The following is a 22,784-nucleotide window of genomic DNA, read 5'->3' on the forward strand; positions in this document are numbered from 1 at the left end:
TTGAACGATTATGCCGCCATCATATGAATATCAAACACAATCCAAATCCCTCCTGTTTTTGTTTTAAGTCTAATTTAAGTCATGTGGTTCGTGTATTTTTAGGAACAGAGCCTCCGTCGGTATTTTATCTCAACTATTAGTTCTATTTTGTTGAATTTTCTGTGTATTATAATTAATATACATAGAAACAAGAATGTTTCCATAGTACACGGATGCCCAACTCGCACTATCATTTTCTATGTTCAGTGAACCGTGCAATTAATTAGAAAGATCATATCATAGGCAACATGTGTACTTTAACTTCATCAAAAACTACCTCGACCAAAAACTTTAACCTGAAGCGGGACAGACGGACGAACGAAGGTCCGGGCGCACAGACAGAAAACATAATCATGCCCCTCTACTATCGTAGGTGGGTCATGAAAAATATTGATGAACATTCTGTTTAGCTTGACCAAGTACTCGACATTGTTCGGCCTAACGTACAGGATTTGAGATATATTAAAAACCTCTTGATGAGTGTATCATAATTGGTTGCTGTTTCATTGCTATGCAACCAGTGCCTCCCTTTTCGTCATATTTCTGAGCATTATTCGTTTTTATAGTGATATGTCATTTCGTTGTGTGTGCTAAAGTTTCGAATACTTTTTAAATGTGTCATTGCCAAGAACGTGCGTTTTTATTTTCGGTTGTAAGCGCAAATGTAATAGTAAAGAAAAATATTACCATTTGTCTTGTTATTTCATATATATATATAGTTAAAGTCTGAGAACATGTTCGATAAGACAGTGTCAATGGCCATAATATGCATTTATAAACTGCTTTATCTGTATTTTGCAAAACATTTCGGAATTTTGGGTTCTCCTTGTTCTTGGCCTTTTTAACTTTTTTCATTCGAGCGTCACTGGTGAGTCCTTTGAAGATCAAACACATGCTGTGTATATTTTAAGCCTGTTTTTTATGATGAGTTTATAGACATTTTGTCGTCCTTAATGTTCATTTTAATTGTTACAAAACGTGTACATACACTCCATCATCATCTTATCACAAATATCTAAAATTTCAATCTTAATTTATCTTAAAAGAGGGACGAAAGATACCAAAGGGACAGTCAAACTCATAAATCTAAAACAAACTGACAACGCCATGGCTAAAAATGAAAAAAGACAAACAAACAATAGCACACACGACACAACATAGAAAACTAAAGAATAAACAACAGGAACCCCACCAAAAAACTAGGGGTGATCTCGTATGGAATGCAGTGTCTATAATATTTACATCTGGACAACAATAACAAAGAATGCATATATTATTATTTTATTAGTATATTTACACACATTATAATATTTAGAGTCCTTTTATATTTACAAGGACTATTTTTTATAACAATAGTGGTATTTTCAGTACCAATCAAAATCTTTGGTTTTTATGGCATTTTATTTTACAGCTCCTTTGATATATTTGTACAGGAAAGTAAATGTTTTAAACATTATAAATAAATAAAGTATTTGGCGTTAAATATGTTTTTTTGTTAAATTTAAGACCTACATCATTGGACAGAGCTGAGTATTGGTCAGGCCGATTGTATTAGCATATCATGCTGTCATTGGAACCAAACACGACGTAATACACAACCCTAGAGACACCATTTTTACTATTTGAACTTATACTTTTACGCCACCAGCAACCTCTAACGCTTTCAATTATGCCTTATTTAATTTCCCATAGGTTTACACACTAACTCTTCCATTTTTAATGTTAATTTTAAGAAAGGAAATTTCAATCTTGTGAATTTTCATTTTAAAATAGATGTCGAAATTTTACGAGATTTTAACAGTGTTTACATTTTGAAGATGTTTGTTCCCCTCTAATTTCCCTTATTTCTAATTTAAAGAAAAATTTTCAATGAGAATTAACATGTTGACAATGATCACAATTGTATTCAAATCAAGTGTTATAATTTTCACTACAGTGGCGGATCCAGGGGGGGGGGGGGGTTCCGGGGGTGCGCACCCCCCTTTATTTTTGCCGATCAATGCATTTGTATCGGGACATATGTTTTGCACCCCCCCTTTGCCCTGGGTTAGCACCCCCCCTTTCGAAAATTCCTGCATCCGCCCCTGCACTAAACAAAAATTGAAAAAGGGGATTCAAAATTGTGTTTCTATCATGTCTTGACTAAATTTTCTATATATTGTGGTTAAAAAAAATGTCGATAAAAATGAAATGAGGCAGAATTATTTGACAAGTGTACGCACCTCTTTGAGACATCATATAGTATCACAGATTTGAGCGAAAGCTTGTTGCATAACGTTAAAACACAATTATCAAAAATTTAGCTATCAGTTATAAGCATAAACGAACATGTTGTTAAGGGAGCTACCATTTGATTTTTAGGGGGGGGGGAGGCTAGGACGAAATTTGAAAAAAATAGGCAGGACAGGAGTTTTGAGTTAAAAAAAACAGGATGAGACACTTGCAAAAAAAAAGGCAGGACGACAATTTAGGTAAAAAAAAAGTCAAGATAAACTAAAAAAAAAAAAAAGGCAGGACCGAACAGAGTGAAAATTAAAAAGGAAGGACAGAGATTACAGCTAAAAAAAATGCAGGACAAAAATTTTTCATCCTAGCCCCCCATAAAAATCAAATGGTAGCTCCCTAAATACAAAAATATCAATACAGTAAACCACGGTTGACTTTTCCAACATGATACCTACAGTGCAGGCGTTCTAGTCCAACGATTGTACGTCTTTGATTTTAAAAACAATATTTTGTTTATCTGTCTATTGCTCCTCTTCCTCTCCTCCTCCTTTCTTTTTTCCTTTTCGTTTGCCTTCTTGTTTTGGTAAAGGATTAGATTGCCAGTGTCGTCTTCCCTGAAAACTCCAAGTTCCCTGAGTTGTCGGTGGTTGCCAACCACCATTTCTAGAATGCCGTGAATCATGCCAGTTTCCGGGCGAAGTTGGACCGTTTTGTCGATGCCCACTATTACTCCAGTGGCTATTTGGAGGTGTTGGGTTGTGTTGTTGATGATGTTGCCAACTTTGTGGATTATTATGGTGTGAAGGATTATTCCAGTTATTATTATCATTGTTTCTATTTGATTGCATATGCCAGCTATCTGCTCGTCGTCTTTCAAATCCAACATCTTGGCGTTGATTCCATCCTAGTGACTGTGATTGATGCATTAAATGGCGATTCCATTGGTTGTTTGGGGAATTGTTTGACATGTGCGACGTCCTCCAATCACCGGCATTTGATGCCTGAGATTTATGAATATTGTTTGTTGTATCTGATCTTGTCACTACTGGTTTCCGTGGATCAAAGGAGTTTTCCTTTATATTTGGGTTTTCATTGTTACCGCTGCTATCGGGGTTAGTGTTAGATTGTCCTATATGAGACAATTTCGATTCTATTAGCTTTTCAATTGACGATATCAGTGACTTTACGTCAGAAGGTGCAGCCGTTGTTGTAATGGGCGTGTTTGTTTGCTTTTCTACTGGAGAAACGGCATATCCATGACTAGAAGCATCTTTATTTAATGAGGCGTATAGGTCTACCAATGCTTTATTTGCATTAGAAGAATTTCCAGAGTTCCCAGAGAATGCAGATGCAATTTCGTTTCCGATTTCATTGATCTTGATATTTGTTTGAGAATTTATATAACATCCACACTTACATACGGATTCCACACATTGTCCTTGTACACACTTGCTGACACACCATGCCCCAATCGATTTCATTGATGTAAACATTGCAACGCCCTCACATCCAAAATTAGGAAGCTGAGGATGACATTCATGTGTTGTGTTTTTTGTGCTGGTTGATTGTGGTTGACTGGATGCACTCGTTTCAAGAGTTTGTATATTTGACTTCTGGTGATGCTGATTTATAGAATGCTGAACATGTTGGTTGCTGAACACTGGCGGTTTGCCCGTATTAACATCGTTTTGCCGATAATTTGGGTCTTGATTGTGTTGATTTGATTGATGACCTCCATGTTGATTATGATTTTGATAAGAAAATGCATTATTTTGATTAATACGTGGATTTTGAAATTGCTGGTTGAATCGGTTTTGACCAAAATTATTATTGAATTGATTCGATAAATGTTGTCGATATTCTGTATTTGGCATCTGTTGTTGATTCGGATGTGCATTGTGATAAGGATGTTGACCATGATGAGGTTGATTGTTGTATTGCCATCGTGAATTTCTAAAAAATTGCGTGGTGGTCATCGGCATTGGTGTAGTTTGAATGGGTAATTCTTCGCCTTCTAATTCATCAGGTTCTATGAAGGGCGTAGTGGGTGGCGGTAAAGATGTAGTCATTAATAATTTGTTCATCATGTGCTCAATTCGGTGAAGTCTGTCATTAAGCGGGTTTGCCTCTATATAAGGATTCGATTTCGGCCCTATCCTTACAGGGTTAATTTCAGAGTGTTGGAAATTAGCATTACTGTTCATGTTTGGATTGCTATTCATTGTCATTGGTTGAACAGCAGGCGTATTGTACGGTATCATATTTATTATGTAACTAGGAGTTGTTGTTGATGGAAGTTTCTGCTGTATTATGACTTTCGATAAATCTGGATTTGGTTTAAGAGACTGTGATATTACTCCATGTTGATTCAAGGTATTCATCGTCTGGGAAATCTGGTCTCCCTTAATATCTAAAATGAGACTATTCCCTGCAGGAATTTTAACAGTGTTGGCATTTTTGGCTTTTGCTAAGTCATACTCATAATATGATGGGAAGTTTTCCATTTGAATCGCATTAATTTTGTTTACCTGTGAATCCGAATTAACGGGTGTTTTATTAGTATCAAACTGATTGACTTTTGGGGTTGTATTAACGATAGTACTTTGACTTGTCTGTTGATTAAAAGACGAAGGTGGTTGCTGTAAATTCTGATGAGGGTTTACTTCCTGTGGCAGTTGTGTTGTTGGCTGGACCGGAAGTAATTGGTCGGTATACAATGTCTTGCGGTTGTCATTTTGCAAATCTTTCACTTCATGTGATAACACAGACACAGCTTGCATTGGAATGTCTGGTAAAAATCCATTCTGTCCAATTTTAGAAGTTTGTTCCTGGCCAGAAAGATGTTTATGAAGTAACTCATCGGGACTCATTGCAGCAGTGTGTACGTTGCCAGAAAGATGTTGATGAAGTAACTTGTCGGGACTCATTCCAGCAGTTTGTAGGTTGCCAGAAAGATGTTTATGGAGTAACTTGTCAGGATTCATTGTAGCAGTTTGAACGTTGCCAGAAAGGTGTGTTTTAAGTAAGTTATCATTACTTGTTGTTGCAAGTTGAACCGTTGGGTTGGTGTCTTTCATCGAAGATGTGCTTTTTGAATTAAGTACCTCTATTGGTATGCTAGAATTAGAGCCTGGAAGTTTAAATAATAATTTAAAGCCTCCTTTTACTGCAGAATTCTGTAGTGTGGATAAAATATCATTTAACGTAGCGGCATTGTTTATTTGTTGGTGATATTGATTTCTTACTGGAGGCTTTGATGAGGGAGTTGTTAAAACATGCGCAGTTGTAGGCGGAAGTGTTGTCGGGACAGCCGTCGTAGTTGGAGGATCAGTTGGATCAGGAGGATCAGTAGTGTCCCCAAACATCATTTCCTGTAAGAACTCCGATGGAAGTCTAAACCCAAAAGGTGATGTTCCAAACTGATTGGTGGGCATGATACTGTGACCCATATGTGTCTGTCCGTGATGATTAATGGGTATACTATTGTGACTCATAGGTGCCTGTCCGAGCTGATTTACAGGCATAATACTGTGACTTATAGGTGCCTGTCCGGGCTGATTGACAGGCATAATACTGTGACCAATAGGTGCCTGTCCGGGCTGATTAACAGGCATGACACTGTGACTAATAGGTGCTTGTCCGGGCTGATTAACTGGAATAATACTGTGACCAATATGTGACTGTCCGGGCTGATTATTGGGCATAATATTGTGACTCAAAGGTGCTTGCCCGGGCTGATTTATAGGCATAATACTGCTACCTATATGTGTCTGTCCGGGCTGACTGACAGGCATAATACTGTGACTAACAGGTGCGTGTCCGGGATGATTTACTGGCATATTACTGTGACCTGTATGTGCCTGCCCGGGCTTATTGATTGGCATAACACTGTGACCAATAGGTGCCTGTTTGAGCTGATTTAAGGGTACAGCATTATTCATAAAAATGGGTTGTCCTGTCAAAGATTCCAATGATGCTAAATTACTTCCAGTTTGTTGAACTGGTGCGTTCACTACATGGTGTTCTTGAATACTATTTCGTGCCGTGTTTTGATTCAAAACGGCTGGTAATATGTTTAGATTTTGATTGACATTTGGAGGCTGTGATATCCCTGTTTGCTGTATAAGTTGTTGCTCCAGACTAACATGTGGATTGATTTCCGGGGGTTGAAGATTCGCACTTGATTGTTGGTTAAAGCTGTGTTTTGAATTTGCACTATTAGCAGGAGATTTCGATTCTGCTTGAGTTAACATATTTTGTAAGAGTGCAATATCTTCTAATAACTTTGATGACGATGTTTGTTGATTATTTAAAGAATTGATATTGTTTCTTATTTTCTCTTCTTGTCGTTTCAGATCAGTTAACAATCCCTTTTCTCTTTCTATCTTTTGAAGTAAAACCTTCAAATCTGGATCAGCGGTCGGTTGTTCGAAAACAGTTGAAACATGTGCTCTTGATCTAGTGTTCAGTTGTTGCTCATTTCGTTCTGGTTGTATATGTTCAGTTATTGTTCTAGTGTTATGTTGTACATGTTGTACATGTCGTTCTGGTTGTCTATGTTCAGTTATTGTTCTAGTGTTATGTTGTACATGTCGTTCTGGTTGTCTGTGTTCAGTTATTGTTCTAGTGTTATGTTGTACATGTCGTTCTGGTTGTCTATGTTCAGTTATTGTTCTAGTGTTCTGGTGTACATTTCGTTCTGGTTGTCTATTTTCAGCTCTTATTCTAGTGTTCTGTTGTACATGTCGTTCTGGTAGTCTTTTTTCAGTTCTTGTTCTAGTGTTCGGTTGTACGGATCGTTCTGGTTGTCTATGTTCAGTTCTTGTCCTAGTGTTCTGTTGTACATGTCGTTCTGGTTGTCTTTGTTCAGTTCTTGTTTTAGTGTTCTGTTGTTGAACCTGGCGTTCCGATTGTCTCCTGTCAGTTCTTGTCCGGGTAAATTTACTTGGTATCTCTATTCCTGTTGTTTGAATTGTGTTGTCTGGCTCATTAAACATTTTAGCTCGAAATAAAGTAGTTGACCAACTCTGTCCATCCCCTGGTCTTTGTACAGGAATCCCTGGCAGCATGCTTTGAGATTGAATGTGTGTTGTTCTCGGTTCGCTTACTATATCTGTGTTCTGAGAATTAGGTCTAGATCTTGTGGTCAAAGAGTTGATATTCTGTGAAGCTATTCTGGACGAATGAAGCCCTTGGCGAGAAGATGTAGTTAGATGATCTACTGATCCATGATTCGTGCCTGAAGTGGATGTTAAGTCTGATGTTATATCCCTGAGACTTTCAACATTATTTTGTCTTGTATTTATTGAAGAACCTCCTATCCTCGAAGTACTATCAGCTTGATTTGATTTACCTGTTGCTCTATCTGTTGGTGAACTTGCCTGATCGTTTAATGATCGATCTATTGATCGTAGGTATCTACGTACTTCTGTGGAAGAGAATGGATTGACTGCTAGAGATCCAGGGCTTATTTTTACAAGTTGTGGTCTACCAGACTCCATGTTAAAAGCTACACCTCGGGGAAGTTGTCCTGTCCTTAGTATATAACGAAACGTTGTACGCAAATCGACAAGAAGTTTTCTCCTTATCCTCGAAATAGTCGTTCCGGAATTTGACGAAGTTCTATGTCGCACTCGATCACGTGACCGGCGTTGTTGGGAAGCTTGTTCTGTGATTCGAGAATTAAGTACGTCATCTAATGTCGTCCTAGGCTGTTGTTTTTCTGTCTTTCGTGCATTGCTGAAAGCAGGGTCTGATACAGTCGAAATAGTTCTAGATACCCCATTATTTCCATTAAAAGGTCTGTTTCTTATGAGGGCATTCTGTAGATCTGTACCCGTGAATCTGGTTCTGCCGCCATTACTATTTCTGAGATCGTTCGGGCTGATGATATTCCTCTGTCTAGAGTTAATGGAAGGTATGTGAATGGCTCCTGGTCGTACACTTATCTGCAATAAATGTAATAAAATATTTAAGTTCACTGTGTATTTAGACATTGATTTAATATAGTACAAAGAATATTATAGTTTATTTAGTTTATATAGTTTATTACTGTACATAGTGTTATATATAACTCTCCACCCAAGTAAAAGTAAACCATTATAGGTCAAAGCACGGTGGTCAACGTGACAGAGCATTGGCTCACGCCAAACATCAAGCTATAAAGGTCCCAAACAATGATTCGTCTAAAACCATTCAAACTGGAAAACCAACGGTTTATAATATATAAAATAAGAAACTAGAAATACTTATGAACCACATGAACAAACGACAACCACTGAAAATCAGGTTCCTGACTAAGGACATATCTTTGTACAATTTTGAAACGAAAATTAAAAACAACCTTATTAAAGAGGATAAACCCATGATGTAAAATCATATAAATATACTTTATACTAGTTTATACCAAATAGCACCGTATACCTTGGTTCTCTGACAGTCTACCATAAAAGTTTACAAATAATTTGATACTCTTCTCAGTTCTAAACATACTTTACATTTTATTACAGTGGTTTGTAAGAATGAATTTCGTTTGTTGACGCCAAGTAGCAAATAGTTTAATATGCATAGTCATGACGAGATTTCAGAATAGTAACATGAAAATCCATTTAGTTGTAACATACATAAGATGCACATAACCTACACATGGTACATTTTGGTGGATTAAAATCTTCCAATTATTTATCATTTTCATCAATCCCCAAAACGATTATAACCAAGTATCAACACTAATAGTGGAGAGGATTTTGAAAATGATTATCCTAGCCTGGTTAGTGTAATAAATAACATTGCAAAAGACGCGATGTACATTTGTACATGAATAAATGAGTATTCTGCAACTCAAAACTTAGAAACTGGTTGTGTACAAATTTAAAATTATTTCTCGCGCGGCAAAATGAAAATACAAAATCTAAACATGCGTATCAACAGATGAAGAAAAAAGTCATTCGCAATAAAATAAGAAAGAAAGAAGCGAAAGTGTTCTACTAATTTGTATAAATGTTTGCTACAAGTTAGCAACAGTTGTGAAAATGAATTGTCAATCCGCAAAAATTCCTCCGATCCTCTACTTTCAATTATTATTATGGAAATAGTGGTGAAATTACAGGGAAAACGGTACTATTTCATTTTCCCAGTATTAAATTGGCCTTTTGTGTATCCAAGACAGGTGAAGGAAGTCAACTTAGGAGGGCTGTGATTGGATGTAAGGGTACAATATATTTTGTTATTTATTTATTAATAACTGCAATGTGTAAATTTGCAATATAAATTTTAAAACCTATTGAAATATTTTCTAGAGAATTATTCGAAGAGGCTTCCAAAATTTCATAAATTTGGTGTAATATGACGGTGGGCATGGATAACATAAACAAGCTCCGTTGGAAATTGGTCATGGTACTATTTGGCTTCAATTTTTAAAATAGAGTAATAAAGTACTAACACCACACATAACTGTTTTATCCAGGTTTTTATTATAAAAACTGGTTAATTTAGAAAATGTTAGTATTGTCGCCTATGGCAGAATAAATAATACCGTTTCCCCTATAATAAAAATGTTCACATATTTATGCATTATAAATGTTTATATCAGTGGCGGCGGATCCAGAAATATTTCGCTGCAACTTAATATAATTGTATGACAAGCCAAACATTTATTCTAACTTTTAGTTTCCAATTTCTATTTGTATTATCAAGATTCAAGATTCTTTATTTCTCAAACATGGTTTTGATTTTTTTTTTTTTTTTTTTTTTTAAATTTTGTGTATGCTTACGTCTTTTAGTAAATGTGCCGAATATAGACTTTGCCGCATTTGTAAGTAAATGACATACATCCTCAACAACTTTATTAACGGTGTTTATTAAAATGTCAAAATGTTCTAGAGTACATGATTGGTTGACAGATGCATGTATGTGTATATCATATATCAATTATGTTGCTAAATTATAATGGATTTTGTATCCGCGTTATAACAGACGTATCTATGCCCGTATTGTTGTTGTCCTCTGGATATTATAAATAAATAGCAAACAAAAGAATCATGTAATAATTAATCATAATTTAAGCGTTTAAGTGTGATCATACAATAAAAAATTGACATGATCATGTAGTTGTCACCGTTTTTTAACATGTACATTTTGATACATTTTTATACATACTGTATTCGTGGGAATGCATGTAAAATATAACATGTGAAACATCTAAGATAATTATATTAACTTGTTTCTTGTCCATGATTGGGAAAAAAGAAAATAATTATGCACATTGCATTTAAAATAAAAATCAAGAATTTTATTTCAGAATTAGCAATTTGAATTTAAAAGAAAAAAAAATCATTTTATGTTAAATTATGAATTTAAGAGACACATATACCAAATATTAATGCATTTCAATTAAGATCAAACATGTTAAAACGTCCGCGTTTTAAAGAAATATCACGAATATCGTGTTGTAATTTAAAATTTGAAATTTTGAATTCGACAATTTATTTTAACGAGACATAATACATATAATTACACGTCCAAATGGAAACAATTTATATCATCATAGCTATAAAAAATAAAATATGCTTTTATCAACTTATCACAGTTTATGGATGCATTTTTTCGGATTGTCTATTATATTTTAGTTAGACAAAGGAAAAATTGATTTTTTTTTTTCTAAATTATTTACGGAAAAACAACGGAAAGAAAATTAAATCGAAGAAGAAAAAAGCGTGAGATTTTGATTGAAAAATACAAGATGACAGTGCACGGACATATATATTCCCACCCTTGTTATGATGATTGACACAATTCAATGACGAGCCCTTTACACAAAATACATTCTTTGACTGAAAATTAATATCATATGACATATATCAATGATTACGTAATTCAAAAATATCATTTTCTCACGAAAGCAAATGATGGTGTGTCAAAAAATACAAAAGATACTAATAAAACAATTTAAAATGAAAAGTAGACAAAACACAGACAACTTTATCAAACCAAAAAAAAAACAAGAAAAAGACAAACAACAGCTTTTAAAACAGGTTAACTTAAACAAAAACATACAACCCCCACTAGGAGCAAGTGGTAATCTCAGATGCTTCGAAAGGATAATCAGATCCTGGTTCAAAAGAGATTCAAATCTAAAATAATATAAAACTGTTTTGTACCGAATCACTTGTACAGTACACTTGTTTCTGTTATAACCTTCCGCCAGATTCACAAAAAATGTTGGAAGCGAATTCAAAAAAGTTTTAGCCAAAAAGTTTATACAATTTCGAATTTAAATAATATAAAACAATCAAAAAGGAATTCGTTGCTGTGTAGCTTTTATATTCACGTAAATAATCAGGTCACTCAAAACGAAGAATTTATGTTCATTGAAAATTCTCGTGTAAGACAAGTTTTATAATGTCTACATTCCTGGATGGTGTTCATACATTCAGGTTTTTTTTTTATTGCAATTGGTAATACCTTGAAAAATCATATCTTCGTTAATTTATTATAATGAAGCATAATATCATGCTAAATATCGTCAGAAATATGCATGTTATATTTGCCATTGGACATTAGGTCACCAACATTCAATCAGCAAACAATCTTACTAAATACAAAGAGAGGCTGATAAAACTTAAGTCTAAGACAAACTGACAACGCCATGGAAAATCCCCTAAAAATCCCGTGCAGACAAACAGCAGTCTATAAAACATAACGAAGAAAACGAAAAACTGAGTTTCAGGACACCCCCCCCCCCCCCCAAAAAAAAAAGAAGGAACAAGAAAACGGGATATATCTCAGGTTCTCAGCGAGGGTAAGAAGATCTATCTCTACTTGCGGCACTCATTGAACTTGTGCAAGTTCAGGCTCGTTCGGGGATTTCACAATGGAGAAAAGATGACGGTATTTTTTTTTGTGGCTATGACAATCGAAACGTATCCTTCGTTAACTGTAAACAAAAACACACTATTTCTTAACCGCCCTATCTATGGAAATATGCGGGAATTCGATAAAGACTGCATGACATAATACTATTTGGAAGTAAACACTTTTGAAAAAAAATGTTAAATAGTTTTATATATGAAGCGGAAAATAAAACGTGAAAATTTATAAAAATACCATTAACCTCCGAAAAATGCCTTTAGACAAGTTCAACCAGTATGAACAAAAGAGACCTCCGAAACCAGCCTATAGACAACCAGTATGAGCAAAGGAAATATTTCAGAATCCGTCATAGAGACAGCAGCCTAACAAAACAAAAGGAATCAGAGAATCTAGTGGTCTATATACGATACACTGTCTTCAACTATATTATACTAGTGTCAAATAAAAATTCAGCTCTAATGAAAAATCCATGTATGCGAAGGGAGCACGTATTTTATAGATAACTGGGAGTATATTGAATTAATTTAAGACATAACTGCTATTAACACATAATTCGTTAAATCTTGAAACAAAACATTTAGTTATGATAACGTTGACTTCATTAGATGCACATTTGGACATTAACTTATCAAAAGGCAACCAGTGTTATATACTTAAATGCGGCCAAGGTTCCTGACAGGGCACCCCTTTTCAAACCAACGCCAAGTGACTATATATCCATTGAGAATTTTATACATGTATGAATATGTATATTGGAAATATAATGTTTAATTCTTTACATGTGTATAAGCTGTTCTCTTAGAAACATTTAAAATATGTAAAATAATCAACAACAAAAATCAACAAAAAAAAAATCGTTTTTTTACCAATATAAATATATTTAAGTTACTACAGGTTGACTTCAGAAATGCAAATCTACAAAGTAATTAAAGTATGACATCATAGAGATAGAAAACGAGATATACAATTTACAAACTATGTTGAGCAAGTACATGTATTGAATGCACATGTTATAGACCTATTATATTAATAAATCACTGTAGGTCACTTACGTGTATCATTCCGTAGTTTAATTTCAGTGGAAGCTGTCATACTGTCCGTCTAAACGCCCGCGGGGCAATAAAAAATCTTTAAATTAAAGTCTAAATTAAGTTGAAACGTAATCAATTAACACAAATTATTAATTAAACTTTAATTAATGGACATTTTTATGCATAAATGTTTATATTAATTATAAGTTGTGGTATTACACGACCATTTACTATATAAATCATGCCATTATTTAAAGCATATAAAATGCGACTTGTTAATCTTTATCCAGTAAATGTTGAAATAAAAGCAAAATAATGATAAAAAAATGTCTGTTTTAGGTTATAATCCTCCTTAGATTGTTTTTCAACACCCAAATTAGATAAATATATGATATCTAACCAAAATAAAGTATATTAAACTTTTTATATTTTTCAATAGTTGGCTATATATATTTTTTTAAACATGGCTTCACTTAATTGAACTTAGCGAAATAGAATAACAGAATTCTACATTTTTTTTAAATATTTTTCCTAAAATAATATCAATGCATATAAATTCCAGCACATATTTGATTTAAAAAAAACGACAACCTAATTATATTAACACGTTCAACACCAATATATCAATATGTACATATATACCCGGTATATATATGTATCGTTATTATATATTTAAAAAAAAATCTAGTTTCATTCGGTTAATAAAAGTAATGACCAAAATAAACAATACGAAAAGTAAAAAGACTGTTAATTATATGTATTAAAGTGGCATGTAAAAAATCTAATAATATTTTGGTTAATTAAAGAAATGACAAAAATTAACAATACGAAAACTAAAAAGACTGTTAATCATATGTATAAAAAAAAATCCATGATCCCAAAATAATATTTTGGTTAATAAAAGAAATGACAAAAATAAACAATACGAAAGCTAGAAAGACTGTTAATTATATGTATAAAAGCGGCATGTAAAAAATCTGTGCTCCCAAAATAATATTTAAATTAAGATTGTGGGTTTGCATATCAAAATTTAATTTGAAGATCTTTGAACACTTATGTAACAGGAGGTCACACTAATTACCATTTTTGATTTTGATTTATACATTATCATTATTTGATTATTAATTAGTTGCACTTACCTGGTGTGATCTTTGACTTTTTGCATTTGATACGAATAAAATAATTACAAATGCTAATAAGCAATATTCATCTTTCCAAGTCATGTCCGAAACTTTGCATTAAAAACCGGTTTAGATTCTGTTCCTTACTTTTGTCAACGTACTTGTCATGTTCCACATGATGTGTTTACGTAATATGAGTTTAAACGCATTGTTGACAAGGATTGAAAACAGAACAAAAAGTGATGTGTTAATGGTTGCATAACGTTGATGCCTCTGAACATAACTACATGTATGTTTTACAGGATTATGACAGCAAAAAAAGTTTATGACCAATGGTCACTCTAAAACATCATAAAATATTAATGGACAACTACCCATGGAATGTGTCATTTCAATTATTAGATGCTATTATTATTTTAACTTTATCGAAATTTCCTAGGTCGAAGAGGAGATGAATTGGTATAGAACATTAAAAATACCCCTTTTTTTTAATGAGACGGTACGAAACATGAGAATAAAAATAATGCAATGGGATTAACAGAATCAAAATCAGAATGACCGTTGGCCGAATAACGGTAACATTCTAATATTCTTGACAAATGCATTAACAAAAATATATATTCAAAGCAAATGCAAATTTGAAATAAGCAGCTGCGCCATGAGCGCATGATACACCCGTCGTGATTTCAAAGAACAAAGTTCAATAACTTCTCAATGTTATATAAAAAATATATATAAAAAACTAATGGGACGTTTATCCAATATATATAAATCAGTCACTAGAGCATAATGAAACTTCTCGAGCACTTTCAGGACATCGTCAAAATACTTGAATATCACCCTTTTTTATGAATAAAATTCCATAACTAGGAAACGTAAAATTTAAAATTCATAAAAAAAAAAACGAACAGGAGCTTACAACACAAGATGTCAACGGTTAAACAAAGTTTCATGAACACCGCTGAAATCGTTTTTTGAGATATTGTCTGAAAACTAGAAAATCCCCCTTATCAAATGAATAGAACCCAATAACCAATAACTAGGAAACGCATAATCTGAAATTTAAAAAAATTGAAAGGGAGTTTACAAAATGGATATAAACAATTCACTAAAGTGTCAGGTAAATTGATGACAGCATTTTTGATTAATTGTCCGAAAAGTTGAAAATCCTCCTTTTTGCAATGAATTAAACCCCAAAACTCGGAAAAGTAAAATCTAAAATTTATAAGGAATGAAAAGGAGCTCACGTAAATAGATAAAAACAATTCGCTAAAGTGATATTTAAATTGGTTTAAGCGTTTTTGTGATTAATGTCCGACTTGTTGACGACGGACGGTATACCATAATACGTCCCGTAAACGGGGGTATAAAAAGTTCAAAATCAATAATTAGGACAGTTTTTCGATACTGAAACAAACATAAGAGAAGTGTGGGATTCACAGATGGACATTTGGCGTCGGGTGGGAATACATCAAATGCATATTTAGGACGAAAACATTATAATAAATGTGATATGAATATTAACCGTGCTGTGTCACAAAACAGACACGATGGACTATTTTTGTTTACGTGTTAATTACTAAGGTAATAGTCTCCAAGAAGACATGTCACTATACCTGGACATATTATGCTACACTAACTCCTAAATGTTGCATGCTTAGCGGAGTTTAACCCCTTTTCGGATCAAACTAAAGACTTCAAAAAGAGGTATTTGCTGCTTCTCCGCTAAGCATGCAACATTTAGGAGTTACTGACAAACACTTGATTAACCTATAAATGAAAAAATGCTATTAAGCAACTAGTAAACAAAAACATATGTGTTTTTTGGTAAAATAATTTCTTCTTACCATTAAGCTAACAGTTACTTGGTCATTATAATGCACCATGATTCAAGTAATAGCTTAATTTGAGAAAAAGGATTAAAGTGTATTTTTTCATGATGCAAAGTACGCACTCGACAATAATTAACGCATAGGAATAGCACTTATCCTTCTATTCTTCATCAATAGTTCATCAACACAGAGTAAAACCTCGCACCTTAGTGCAAGTTAAAGTTGTCTCCTAGTACTAGTGACAGCGGAATGTTACGCTAGATGTAGATACCATTCTGCATGGGTTGCACATATTCGAGGTTGTACATGAAGTAATAAATCAATTTTCATAGGAAAAATGGTAATGTATGGCACACTTATATATCTCAGGTGTACGTATGGATTACAAAATTGTCGTTAAGGGTTGGACTTGTAATTTTGCTTTTTGTTCATTTTCATTACACTATTCTTTAAATGATATTATACTACTAGATGCAGAATGTTATTTTTTTTATTATCGAATTATTGATGTCATTTTCGTTTTCGTACAGGTACCACCTTAAATAGAATACAACATTCTTCTTATTCTTGCTGTATTACATTTATTGACATTTTTTTAGCTACATTATATGTTAAAAAAAAATATGAAAAACTGTCGTACGGTGACCTATATAGTTTCCACCTGTTACATGTACGGCATGTGGCCTCTGGTGGATTTTTTTATTGGCTATTATACCTGATCATCTTATACAGTTTTATAACAAATATGTGACAATCCTCTCGTAATTTAGCAATAATGAAAACAGCTAAAACTTTAAAGCATTTATCGTATTCAATTATTAAACCAAAACCAAAACCATAAACAGCTATTATTGCATGCGTTTTTTTAGGGATGGCAACGAGTACTCGAGTACTCGGTATTCGGTCGGAAGGTCGAGTACTCGAGTACCATTTTACTACTCGGATACTCGTTAGCCTTTTTATAATTATGAGACTTTCCCCTCAAATTTCATCCGCTTAAGTACCTTTTGAAATATACCCTTCGTAGTTTTAATTTAAAATCTAATTAACGTCGTAAAAACAACTCAGATCAAAAATATCATTTAAATTAGCTAATTTAAATTCATAACATTAAAATGCCTCCACCAAAGTCAGCCGTATGGTTTTTTTTAAACGATTGTTAAATGGAAATACTGTAAAATGCACTCTTTCTTAGAAAACAGGAAACAACAAATGGTAGTCGAGGGCCGTAAGTCAACACTGAGAGACGTACTTTCAGGGGTCCCACAAGGAACTATGTTAGGACCCTTACTCTTCTTAGTATTTATCAACGACTTACCAGAAACAGTTCAACATTCAACTGTCAAACTATTCACTGACGACTGCCTCCTATTTCACCTTATCAAGAATTCCCAGGATGAAGCCAAACTACAACAGAAACTTTCAGCACTAGAAGACTTGGAAACCAAATGGCAGATGCAATTCCACCCAGAAAAATGCACCGTCATCCGCATTAGCACCAACAGTAAATCCAAAAAAGAGACATACCACCAATTACATGGCCACACTAGCTCTCGAAACTGTACCAACCAGCAAATATCTAGGAGTAAATTTCAGTGAGGATCTACAATGGAAACATCATGTAGACGTTACTGCCAAAAAAGCATCCAAATCCATCGGATTCATTAGACGTAACCTTCGAGAATGCAGCACGAATGTACGAAATGCTGCCTATATCTCTCTGGTAAGAACAACACTAGAATATGCTAGTGCGGCATGGTACCCTCATACCACCGAGGACATAAACCGTTTAGAACAAGTGCAAATGATGGCCGCCATGTTTGTAACCAACAACTACACTGATAATACATCTGACTATGGTCAAGACACTAGGATGGGAACCACTAGCTAACAGACGAAGTAACCATCGACTCGTCATTCGTCATGCTTTACAAGATCCAGCATAAGCTAGTGGATATTGATGCCAGTTCCATCTTACGTCCGAACGATCGGCGTACTAGAGGCAAACAACGCCTATATCAACCACCAGCAAACCAGAGAGTATATAAGTACTCATACTTCCACGGACTATACAAGAGTGGAACCACCTTCCAACAGCTACAACTGAAGCTCTGACAATAGAGGGGGTCCAGAGTGCACTAGACAACAATAGTGCACCAAAGAAACCAACCCTATAGACAGCAGCCAAGTGTACATAGTTTTAAATTGTATATATTCGGAACGTTTTATTTGTAAATAGTAACAGGAGAATTGCAGTCTCATTCTCCATCTAGTGGACTTATAACATTCTTTTGAATAATCCAGTACTTAGCAAGGAAGAAGAAGAAGAGAGGAACACATATATACTAGTTGGTAAATACATGTGTGTATCACCTATGTACGGCCCTACCATAATGTTGGAAGGTTTCTTAAAGTGAAGAGAGCGTGCCACTCACTCTATATGCAAGGCATCGGTTTTAATGTCCTTTTCAGACCGAACGTGGCTGCGTGCCGTATTTATACATTCAGTTCAAATAATATATAAAGGACGCCCACTTGTCGCAGGGTTTACCTTATTGAAAGAAAACCCCAAAGCAAACATATTATTATATATTTATTATTATACTTTAGTCATCATTGGGGTGAAGAAAATTTGGAATTTGTAGAACAGTCTCTCTTTGTAGATATAATATCCAGCTTGCAATATACTCTCAGAACTGTTAAACTAAAAGAAATTGCATTAACAAATACAAAACACTTATGTTATCCAAGCATGTTAAAACTATGTTAATTGGACATGCTTTGATACTATATATGCCCTTGAATTTTTACTAGATAACATTTTTGTTCGCTTTGGGGATTCCGTATATCGCAAGATTATCGGAATTCCAATGGGGACTAACTGTGCACCACTTATTGCGGACCTGTTTTTGTATTGTTATGAGTTACAATTTATGACAAAAATAAGCAAAGACCCATCGAAACAACATCTGATAAACAAATTTAATAATACTTTTAGATATTTGGATGATATTTTGGCTCTCAATAATGACGACTTCAGTATGTATATTAATGAAATTTATCCTGTTGAACTTACTTTAAATAAAGCTAATACTAACAATGACCACTGCCCTTTTCTCGATCTTGATATCTATATCACTAATGGAAAGCTGCATGAATACTAAAATTTATGATAAAAGGGATGATTTTTCATTTCCTATCGTTAATTATCCGTTTTTAGATGGTGACGTTCCCTTGTCACCATCTTACGGTGTTTATATATCTCAACTTGTACGATTCGCTCGTGTATGTAACAATGTTTTAGATTTTAACGAGAGAAATTTACGTATTACTGAAAAATTATTACACCAGGGTTTTCGATATCACAAACTAGTCAAAACATTTACTAAATTTTATCATCGGTATAAAGACATCATTCGTAAATATAGCTCAACGTGCAGACTTCTAATACGTTCAGGTATTTCACATCCATTTTTTTATGGAAATATTCTTTATAAAGCGCAAAGGTGTCAGTATTCACCTCAGAAACTTACAAAACCTTTGAATAGATTTATTAAGAAGGGATATAATTACGATACTGTTGTCAAGTCATTAAAAATTGCATATTTTGGCGTTAATATTGAGTCACTGATAAGGTCTTTGCATCGGAACTAAACACATTTATTCTAAAAACAGTTGTTGGCATGACACGGGTTATGTTCTTCTCATATATGTTATGATGGTATGATACTAAACCCCTAACGGGAAGGATTGTGCCTGATGTTCATATGATGAAATCATAATCTTTCAGTCAGTTTAATTGAAGTCTGGAGCTGGCATGTCAGTTAACTGCTAGTAGTCTGTTGTTATTTATGTATTATTGTCATTTTGTTTACTTTCTTTGTTTACATCTTCTGACATCAGACTCGGACTTCTCTTGAACTGAATTTTAATGTGCGTATTGTTATGCGTTTACTTTTCTACATTGGTTAGAGGTATAGGGGGAAGGTTGAGATCTCACAAACTTGTTTAACCCCGCCGCATTTTTGCGACTGTCCAAAGTCAGGAGCCTCTGGCCTTTGTTAGTCTTGTATTATTTTAATTTTAGTTTCTTGTGTACAATTTGGAAATTAGTATGGCGTTCATTATCACTGGACTATAGTATATATTTGTTTAGGGGCCAGCTGAAGGACGCCTCCGGGTGCGGGAATTTCTCGCTACATTGAAGACCTGTTGGTGACCCTCTGCTGTTGTTTTTTATTTGGTCGGGTTGTTGTCTCTTTGACACATTCCCCATTTCCATTCTCAATTTTATGTTGGTTTCCACCTTCACCGAACTTGAATTTAGAAATCTTAAGCGTTATAAAAAAAATATATCCATAGTATGATTGAACAGGTGATTGTATTTGATTTTTTAGTTGAATGCATTAATGTTAAACTCAATTAAAATTGATGAAATTTGAAATTCCGAATTGATTTACAGTAAATATTACTGCCTTGTATTACCGTTCTTCATTCTCGTAGACCCCTAGTACTGGATTTATTGTAAATTAGTTCTTATACTGAGCATGCATGAACTATATGCCACTGGATGTAATGATATGTGTATCTCCTATTGCCTCTATGGTTTGACCTGATTGAAACGACAGCTGAGTTAAGTAGTCGTTCATTTCGACATCAATATGTTCTTCTGATCGAAGAATCATTTAGGAAGGAAATTAATGTCCTTATAAGGTAAAGCGACATAGAATTTTTTTTCATTATTTCTCTTTCATAATTACGAATTAGATCCCAAATAGCGAATGCAATTCTGAACTATTGAACCATGTTACTTCAAATTGCACTTAATATATAGAGCGGACATATGAAGTCAGGCAAGCGCTGCATTACGTAATGCAGTAATTATAAAAATAAAATAAACTGCTACTCCCTACATGTATACATTAACTCATCTTAGAATTTAGAGTTTGTATTTGCGCCAGACGGCCGTTTCGACTTCGTCTACAAAATACTGATCAGTGATTGGTTAAGACCATTCATATTGACATTGAACAACACTGCATATCTCATTCTGAGTATCACATTCCCCTCTCAAGACCGAGTCTTTTTTGTGTGACGTTGCGCGAGGTTATTGTAAGTAGCGTTTGAACAATTTTAAAAACATTTGCGATAGTAAAGTCTCTATCGTATTCAAAATTATTGCAGACGTAAAATCAAAACAATAAATAAATAATTATTATGTTTTATTTTCAGGTACTTAGTAGTTAACAAAGTATAGGCAGTGGGATAACACATACAGTTCCCTTCAAGTTGTCTTAGAGAGATATGAAGATTTGATCACCCTCGAACAGTCATATTGCCCTCGGGCGAGACCCTCTGGAAATATGAATTTTCTTTGTTGAACAAATATTCACATCTCCCTCAAGCACGGAACATAAATGTATAATATTATTATACTCCTACGCATGATGCGTGTAATTCAGGGCATAAACTTGTCACCATGTACTTGATATTACGTGCCTGGGTTTTGATACAAGTCTTTCGGCAGACTGCTACATCGTGAACTTGAACAGCGTTTTGGACTAGTAAGATAAACAAAAGCACGGCTTATTTATTTGTTGAAAAATGATATTACACAGTACCAATTTTACTGCAATGGATACTCATTTCGGCAAATACCGGTAATGTCTATTCATTGATGCTCGAAGCCAAAAATAAAACCTTTTTTTTTACAAAGAGTGAAATACATTTTGAACAAACATTCTGTGCGTATTGCCATGCAATACACAGTCCCCTACCGGTTTAAAATTCATGTAATGGAACAAAATTCTAACTTGATCTACAACTTGTCATGGTGTAAAATACATAAAGTAAGAAACAAACAAACCTTTCACTATATTCTTGGAACAATTTTCTAAAGAAAAGAAAAAAAAAAATCCAAATCTTCTAAAATAATGAGTTATTTCACTTTGAACAAGAATCTAGTAATTAATAAGTATTTCATCAAATTATTAATTCTAGTGAAAGGATTTAACTAAACAAGGAGAAAAGCTTAAATCGTGAAAATCGAACTTGACCTGTAATTTGTCATGATAAAACAATACACCAAACATGAAATCAATATCTTCAAGCATGAAGAAAAAAGTCTGGAAAACTGATTTGTCGAACTGACGGATGGACAGACGGACGGACTGAGTGCAAACCTGAAGTACACTTCGACTTAGTCGGTAGGGGACTAATACGTTTTTATTAGCAGAGAGTAATCTTAGGTAGGATGTTTGTTTTTTGTGTTTTCAGTTTAACTTGTGAGCTTTGTGTCGAGCTGATGCACAAGTTTTGAAGTACTTTTCAACTGATGATAAGTTTTTTTTATGTTTTGTGGTTACACCACTGTTGTTAAAAACGCTTACTATCTGTAACCACATTCTTGATGTGCCTTTCATTATTCGTGAGCCTCTATTACAGTTGTTGTCTTTAGTTGTGGTTTTGTCATTGTGTTTTGTCATTTATAACATTTAGCTAAAGTTTTTTTTGTAATTTATTTTTATTTCATCTGAAAATACACCAAGTATATATTGTAATACATAATTATATAATTAATTCCTAATACATATAATGATATTAAATTTTTCAATAACAGTCTAAAATTAAAAAGTTAGTTATGCTAATTGTTCTAAATTTTCTAC

The 22,784-nt window shown here is 33.9% G+C and overlaps 1 protein-coding gene across 1 annotated transcript; it reads right to left on the reverse strand.

Annotated features, from left to right (window-relative positions):
- Positions 1 to 2,562: 2,562 nt before the first annotated feature.
- Positions 2,563 to 14,420, reverse strand: LOC139495813 (uncharacterized). Its single transcript, XM_071284189.1, has 2 exons — positions 14,306 to 14,420; positions 2,563 to 8,213 (listed from the first exon to the last, which is right to left on the reverse strand). The coding sequence occupies exons 1-2, from the start codon at positions 14,387 to 14,389 to the stop codon at positions 2,787 to 2,789; spliced, it is 5,511 nt and encodes a 1,836-aa protein (XP_071140290.1). The 5' UTR covers positions 14,390 to 14,420; the 3' UTR covers positions 2,563 to 2,786.
- Between the last annotated feature and the right edge of the window lie 8,364 nt (positions 14,421 to 22,784).

This window comes from Mytilus edulis, chromosome 11 (assembly GCF_963676685.1).
Source record: "Mytilus edulis chromosome 11, xbMytEdul2.2, whole genome shotgun sequence".
Lineage (NCBI taxonomy): Eukaryota > Metazoa > Mollusca > Bivalvia > Mytilida > Mytilidae > Mytilus > Mytilus edulis.